We start from the raw sequence: 8,508 nt of genomic DNA on the forward strand, positions 1-8,508 counted from the left end.
TATACTTTATACAAGTTTTTGTTTATTTTGCATTGAAAAAATAAGAACACCTAAGTGTCTTATCGATTCGGTAATACTCCTGTGATTGATCACCTAACGACACGGAAAGGGAAGATAACGAGTCTTCTTTAATGAATGTTGCTTTGCAGCCGTCACGCACGGCAAATGATTTATGTATTCCAATCGAAGTATCTTAAAAACACGTCTTCGTGTACAGAGTGACCTACAATTTACTGATACGGTTAAGAAGAAACACATTCTTCACATCAACAAAAATTATTATGAATGTGTTTTCATATGAGTTTAAGATATTAACATGTTCCCTTCGGGACAAAAACCTCAGCGGGTCAGTCAGTAGATCAAAGGTGATATTTTTAGTACACAGCAGGTCTAGACTATGGTGTCTAGATGTCATGAAAGTAAAAGTTAGAATCCTTGAGTCAGGGGGCGCGTCAGAACACCAGGGTCCTGGTGACCTAGCATTCGAGGGTTCAAGGATGCTTTGGGATAAAGCACTCAGTGAAACAGCCAATGAATCAAGGGGAATATTTTTAGCCCAGGACAGGTCTAGACTATTGTACACAGGTGTCATGGTGAAAAATTGATTCTTCAGTTTAGAAAATTAACAGGTGAGTTCAGAAAAACTGGAAGTGTTCTAAAAATATTCTTTCTATACTAAATTAATAATGTTAGAATACAATTGGCTAAACATTTTACAGAAACAAAACATTCTGTATCAGACAATATATTGTTACAAAGACTCGTCAATTAAACAATTAAGTATAGAATTATTGTTTGCTGTATAGGTAACGTGCCAGACTATGAATAGTTTGGTCTGATTTACTAGTCAAACTGGTTCAGAGTTTTCTAAAAAAAACCAGACGGTGAAGAAAAAATTCTCACTACGTAAGTTAAGTAGTTGCCATGTTTGTGTATTATCTTGTTAACGAACATTTACAAGATTTATAATTGTCGAGTACTCTTATAAAGTAAAAAGTAGGTGTATAAATCTTTTATGATTTTATAATCTGATCGCACCTTTAAAATGTTTCGATGATCACCGTCATATCTTGTGTCAATTGATTGGATTATAATTGACTATTAACTCAAAGCCACTGAATGACGATATTCCTGAATCTCACAATGGATGCAAAAAATTGATCATGTAGACACGGTAACGTAAGACGTATCATAGAATCTGTGAACTATCGTCAGTTTTTATTATCAGTAGAAACATCGAGATATGGCCAGACACATTAATGAATCTGATTGATCAAAGACTCGTTTTATGAATATTCAGTTTCTGTACTGCTAAAACCAAACTTTATACCAAAGAAACTTTAATCCATATCTTTAATCGGTTCCCAGAATAGTTTTCATTTTTATCGTAGCACAAGCAACAACACTGGCCCTACAAATATCGAGAATATTAACACTAAAACTGTCGAGCAGTCAACTTAACCTTTGGAAATTTTCCTATAGACACTATAACAGTGCATCTACTGAGATTTCCATTAATTTATAATTAAGTTCGCGTATTACTAAGTTAATGTCTTCAGTCATTTCTCGCAGAATCAATTGTTACTTTTCTAATAATTGTAAAAAGAAGAAGATCAGGATTGTGTCACTTTGACCTGTCTGGTAGAAGTATTAAAATTCACGATATTCCAAAATCATGTGCACCTTTTATTCAATCTCGTACGAGAGTAATCCATCGTGATTCATCAATTTACGAAACGTGATTCACGAAAATACGAGCTGAAATGTAATCGTGTTCAAATGTGCCGGAATGAAGAAAGCAAAAATTTGCTCGATCTATTATGGTTCGAGGGGAGTTTCGCGATTACTCCGGCTAACGTTGAAAAAAAAGCGATTGACGGCGGTACAAGAAGTGGCAGCGTCCTATCGTATTTATCGGCAAATAAATTTCTGTTCGAACGTTCCGAGAACAAGTAAAAACTTACTCGATTACGAGAACGCGTTCTTGTATTAAATGGAGTGTTAAAGAAGCCGAGATAACAGTTGTTCACCAGAAGTTATTGTGCCATTTGCTGGATTATCGCAACTTCTACGGCTCAGCAACTGTTTCATTGAACCCCGTCCATTCTTGACACATGATTTCGTTAACAGTTTTCGCAAGTTCATGGTCCGCTGAATGGATATAAAGTGTTACAGGGTTCCACGTTTAGGAATTTCGCGTGAAATTCCTCTTTTGGATACTGGTCCGACTTGTATTAACACGTTCACACCGACCATGTAATTCACGCTTTTTTCCATCTGGCGGCGAAGTTCTTAAAATTGGGTAAGTAAATTAATTTTCAATTGTATACGTAACTTTCAGCAAAAGATTCTGAAATTTATGTAGTAATGTAATAGTAATAGTCATTTTTTGATAATTTTTTAATTACTTTATACTACTATAGACAACCCGCGTTCCGACTTTCATTCATCAAGCCGCGACGAATGTGAAGCCGACAAACCGATCATCAACATGACTCGACCAAATATTCTACAATTCACGTACAACAATAAAGAAACTCCTCCAGTAATCAACAAACGAGTCGATTAATTTTTACAGCGGCTATGGTTTTTCGAAACGAAATGGAATGTATCCGCGTTCAATGTTCAACATTTGTATGCGGACATCACGTAAGCCATGAGTTGTAAGTTATAATAATCGATTCCTTACTTAGGACGAGTGTCTTATTTGATCGATCGTCGGTGGAAAGAAAACACGTCTCGATCACTTACTATAATTACGTTATTAAAAGTTTCCGGTCATTTTCTAACACACGTTAGTTGATTCATTTTCTATCGCGTCACGGCATTTCGAAGATTGCAGTCGTGAAGTGCAACCCAATGAGCTTCTGATATTCGCAAAAAGGACTATAATTTCGTTGTTTCTAGAACAAACACGTGGTGCACGGTTGTCGTTATGAAATCTGGTCGTCATTTTCAGGCGCGACGCGGAACTTTCAGCTACGTGGTGGTTCACCAGAAATTACTTGACGATGTAGCTTTTAGTCAGCTCAATTATGTGGCGTACGATTCGATGATTACCAATTTGTGGATTGTTATATTGGCAGTTGAAAAGGTAATCGATGCGAGGGAAATTGGAGTTGATTTTAATATTGCGGATGAATATTCGCATGAATATGCGATACCGCGGATACACAAACCGATTTACGTTAAAAGAAATTGTAGATTAATTAATTAATAGATTGGTAATGAGTATGAAATTTCAGAAGCTGAAAGTAATTGGAAAGACAAAAACAAAGATTTTACTCATTGAAAGAAACTTATGTCAAGTTAGGTTTAGATTGAAATTCGTTTGAACTATGCTAACGATAAATTAATCTAAAAAATAAAGAAAGTCAGTTATTTAATTTAGATTACACTCACGGTAACATGCAGATTGGACAAGTAAATAAATAAATGGAAAATACATAGAATAGGAAATAATTTATTACAGTTCTCTGTTAGGATGGTCCTAGATTAAAATTGAATATTTCCACGAAATATCTTTGTTTTTTAACGATCATGTGATTTGATAGCTACTTTTTGCATAACAGTGAAATGATTGTGTTAATAACAGCTGTTTGTTTCATAATTGTTTTTCAGCGTGTATACCGGCGATCAAATTGTTGCGACACAACTTCTGCTACCGTGGTCTGAAAAGATAAAGGGAAAATCCCTTAAACATTTTATTGTTCGAAATCTCAGGTCAGCTGGTTACCAAATGTTCAGATAACTGGAGTATTTGAGTCGACAGCGCATCAAGGACCATTGTCGCAGGTAGTTTCGGGGAGTGTGTTGACTGTCTCACTATCAGCTTTTTTAAACGTATGAACTCTACAGGTATAGGACGAAATGCTGCCAGACGAAATGATAAAAGTCTACGAAACACGTAGCTATTTAAGAAATAGAATTCTAAGACCACGTGTACGTAACGCTCGGAATGTAGCGTCGCCAAGTCAACACTGTTTCCGTTGATCTACATATATTTGAAGTATTTAATCAATATTTAGATATTTCTCTGTACTTCGGTTATGTAATAAGTTTCCTTATAGAAATGAATTAAATCGATGATACTTCAAATAACTGTGATTTCATTTCGAAAATTGTAAAAATTATGTTATATTACTTTGTGATATTTATCTATCATGAGTGAACTAGAGTGTCGAAACAAACAGTTTTGTTGAATAAAAACGATATCACTTATACGAAACGCTATGTTTATCTTCGTCTACAAGATTCTTCAAGGAAAAATTCTTAACTTCACAACAAATTTTTGCCTTTGTTTACGAGGTTTGTTATTTCAAACATATTCACCTTCGAATTTGCTATTTTTTAAAGAAAAAGAAAAAAACACCATATCATTTTAACTTCGAATTACACTTCCTTGTTAGAAAAACGATCTAAGTAGATTTCGAAAAAAAAGAATTAAAAAACTAATTTTAATAATTATGACAATTATTTATAAGTAATCTATAGATTTTTATATATTCACAGCTTCCAATGGCCAAAAAATAGAATAAAATAAAAGTTAACGAAATTTTCTCCCTTATATTGGATTCCTGTGCCACTGGAACCAATTACCACAGAGAATAGAATTTTACTTAACTGCAGAACCTTTGAATTCATCTATAAAGATATGAATTTGGTGCTCTAGCCATACCGACACACTCGAGGAAATAATTAGAAGCGAGGCAGAACCGTGTCTTTAGGCATCCGTCAAGGTGTACAAATAACTATGCCGACACAATTATGTCGTCTGCTCGAAACTAAGCGACAGGAAAATAGCTCTAAAATATCTAGGAAAAGAAAGCAGATGTTCTTCTGGGAAAGTAGGCTGCCTCTCACTCGGTAACGTCAGTTAATTGTGCTTTGGACTATATAAGAAGACCATTTTGCTCGTTACTGGATCGTACAAATGAAAGTTACCAGCAAAATCGATGGAGTTAAACTAGTTTATATATTTCCGTAGCAAAAGGTGTAATTAAAAATTAAGATATTTCATTTTAACTGAAAGTAACCAGAACGATTCATGTTAATTAAGTACATAAATTACAGCTGAACTGTTTAAAATAGGTGTGTGCCAATTGGTAAGAACTATGTGAACGTTTTCTTAAGTCACTAGGTACAATTAAACTTGATATATCGATCTAGACGTATCTTTTGCATATTTTATCTGCAACTGCATAACATTTTCAACTCCTCCCTCATTTCCATCGTTTTTTACCAGAAAACAGAACTCCTGAGCGTTACCAATCTCAATACTAATTCACATATGGAAATATTGTTTCAAACAGGCGCAATAAGCGACAGCAATTATCGTCGACCAATTTTCATAATGGTTCATTATTTATAACCTAGTCATCGAGTTGACGCAATTAATAAAGAGATTGTGATCTATTACGATCTCATGTCATTTAATCGAAGTATCGAAGTATATCGTTCATCTCTGTTGTTTCATATGAGTCTGTCAATAAAAGAGTTACTTCCTTCTCTTCAAAGATATCATGGAGAATTTTTTGTTTTTGTTGTTGTTGCCAATATATATTTAGGATAAAGGACTAATTGAATTCATTTTGTATGAAATAAACTAACGAAATTAAATTCAATAAGAAACAATTGTAACAAACATATATCTAAACACTTTTTTCTAATCATCTTCTTATAGAGCTCACCACTTGTTGTACACTACCAGTCTTCTACGTTACTTTACGGTGTGATCCTTTAAGGGTTAAAAAGGTATAATAATAAATTTTACTTACAGAATAATTTTGATATCTTGGCGTGGAAGAACATGTTGGCGTGGCAGTGTAAAACTTTCAATGTCCCGAGTACTTACGTAAAGAATACCGGTCCCGATTGACCAATGTCGAACGAAGAACCGGAATCGTTGGAATGATTAGAAAATGTGATTCTTCGCGGTTTTCAAAATGGTTTCATCAGTGCAGATACGGACGTCTTCGTCGACGGCCGTTCGTGCACTGAGTGCAGCAGTTCCCTTAGTCGTAAATCTACGTCTCTTTTTTCTTTCTTTTCGAATTGGTCTGAAATCGTTGCGTGATAACCAGCAGTTGCCGCTAGGAGCTGATAAGGAGTTGGATTGTTCGTCTAAAGACTGTTACGAGCTATCTATCTGTTAGAGTTCGACGCGGGTGGAGATACAATAGCTTGACCGCTGGCTTAGCTATCGCTACAACGTAAGCGATGTATATATTGGTTACATTTAAATATATAATTAAAAAATGTGATCAAAAAATATTTGATTTGTAGTGTGAAAGGAAAAATTAAACTTTAAAGTTTCTTTCTCTGAGAAACTTACTTTTTTACGATACTTAAAGTTTGACATGTATGCTATCGAATATTATTGCCTGATTTGTCTATCTGTTGTGTTATAATTATATTTCTTGAATAAAATTTGTTTCCAATTGTGTGTACATTATAATAATCACTTTATTTGTCACTTTTATGATAGAATAAATATTTACTTTTTAATGATAAATTTTGAACTGTTTTTTTTCTTGAAATATTATTATATTTAATATTAGAGGACTGGATTATGGGACAGTGAGAAGAGGGAATATAGCAACTCTATGATTCAAAAATAGCTGAAAATAGAAATTTTGAATAACTGTTAATAATATTTTAAGTCGTCGTTTTATTTAGTTCTGGAATGGTATTGTTTAACTAATATATTATGTACCTATAATTTATCCATGAAAACTTCAAATGCCTCTTGAAAAGACTATTAAATAAATCCACGTGGTTGACATTTTTAAATCGGTTTCTACGATCTACGCGAAGAATCGCAAATTTTTTAATTGAATGATTTAAATCTGACGTCAATGACCTGTTAGGTAATGACCCTCAAATGTCCATAAACGTCAACATACAGGTGGAACTATATGGCTTCATGAATTTTCATGTAATCAGATTACACGATCACGAATAAAACTTACAGAATGACCAAGGTTCTTCTAAGGTCAATACATTAAACATGATTCAAATAAAATTTTCAGTAATGGATCTTAACTATCTTAGAAATGTTTTTACATTACAATCTTTAGAAGAACCACTGATTTATATAGACGTAACAAATTTAATTAAGAGATATGTACACGCTTATTATTTCAATTTTTAATTCGTTGCGTATAACATTTATTATGAAGTAAAACAATACAATCGAAATGCAATCAATTAAAAGCATTACTTAATTATAAAAGTCAGAAATTTATGAGAAACACACGAGCTTCGAAATTTCATTGTTTTTCAATTTTTGCTTGCCCCTAAGTTCGTTTATCTTTAAGTGCAACATGACGTGGACCGGGTTTAACGATGCGCAGGAAATGCATTTATGATGTTTACCAATTGATGACCGTAAGAGGTTCGCGTACTTCTAGAATTTTACTCCACCTTTTGATTGCTAGTTGCCGTATCACAACCTCGTCCGCAATGTTAACGACCTGACGGGCTCAAGGCCATGAGGCATGTTCAGTGCCGTGGGATCATTTTCCTTGTGAACCAAAAAAATATTTTATCAGAGTTATAACGATAATTCGAAGTCAGATTTTCTGTTATTGGACCGGACAGCTGTCTTATCTTTGAAATGATATAGGTTATCTGGGAATTCATTCCTCTTTCGCTCGGTACCAAAGATGGCCGCCGTTTGCAACTGTTACTATATTTGTTCGTTCAAAGAAGTAACAGGAACGACTTAAACAAAATCTATTTCTATTAGATGCATAACGACCTTTTTTACAGTACGAAAAGTTCAACTTTTGTATAAAATCACATGATTTTTTATTCATACCACGTGGACCACCAATTAATTGAAATGAATTTTATTTTTAGTGTTACGGGATTCTGTGTATACATAATAATATATTTATACTATCAAAATAGCTATTTTATTGCTGTGTCAAAATTAATAGGCGCCAAATTCAGATTCACAGTTTAATTATGTATTTTATAGGTTGTTTTATTATATCCATGACTATGGAAATAAATACAAAATATATTCTGGCTCAAGTATTATATTTGTTATATAAATACTTTTATCAGAGATAATATCCAAGGATAACGTGCAGACTTTTATGGCATTTTTTAAGTGTATAAATAAAACTACCTCTCAAATTTCTACAAATTTCTACCTGTGGAGAGCACTTCAAACTATTAAAAGTCGATTAAAAGGTTGGTAGTGCAGTTAGATGGATCTTTTTGTAAGTCTGAAGTATCCGACCGCCTGCTGTCAGTTATTTCATGTCACGGTGGGGTAGTCATTGCGATTATACGACCAACAAGTGTGATTACTGGAAGGGAATGGTTTACAAATGACTACGTCCGTAATCTGCAGCTGCATGCGTTCATCCACGGTAGGACATGCATCGCCCTACAGTGAATGTTTCTTAAGAAGTGGAATGCAAAGTAATTTTAAATTCAATTCAAGGCAATCGAGAGGTATATTAATTTCGTCGACATTGAATTATCTGACGATAA

The 8,508-nt window shown here is 33.9% G+C and overlaps 1 protein-coding gene and 1 long non-coding RNA gene across 5 annotated transcripts in view; one reads left to right on the forward strand and one right to left on the reverse strand.

Annotated features, from left to right (window-relative positions):
* LOC116430962 (scavenger receptor class B member 1) overlaps positions 1 to 6,013 on the reverse strand; it is a 46,683-nt gene extending 40,670 nt beyond the window's left edge. The window contains exon 1 of one of the 2 annotated variants that reach the window (XM_031985753.2): positions 5,778 to 6,013. In XM_031985753.2, the coding sequence (XP_031841613.1) occupies positions 5,778 to 5,811 (34 nt within the window). In that variant the 5' untranslated portion in view covers positions 5,812 to 6,013. The remainder of the gene's footprint in view (positions 1 to 5,777) is intronic. The other variant, XM_031985754.2, reaches the window with a different exon arrangement.
* LOC116430963 (uncharacterized) lies at positions 1,765 to 4,306 on the forward strand. 3 transcript variants are annotated; one of them, XR_012998546.1, is made up of 5 exons: positions 1,765 to 2,302; positions 2,424 to 2,663; positions 2,960 to 3,094; positions 3,622 to 3,795; positions 3,859 to 4,306. It is a non-coding gene; the product is annotated as an uncharacterized LOC116430963 (long non-coding RNA). The 3 variants fall into 3 exon arrangements; XR_004235836.2 differs by having other exon boundaries at positions 2,424 to 3,094; XR_012998547.1 differs by lacking the exon at positions 2,960 to 3,094 and having other exon boundaries at positions 3,859 to 4,304.
* Positions 6,014 to 8,508: the final 2,495 nt, after the last annotated feature.

This window comes from Nomia melanderi, chromosome 5 (assembly GCF_051020985.1).
Source record: "Nomia melanderi isolate GNS246 chromosome 5, iyNomMela1, whole genome shotgun sequence".
Classification (NCBI taxonomy): domain Eukaryota; kingdom Metazoa; phylum Arthropoda; class Insecta; order Hymenoptera; family Halictidae; genus Nomia; species Nomia melanderi.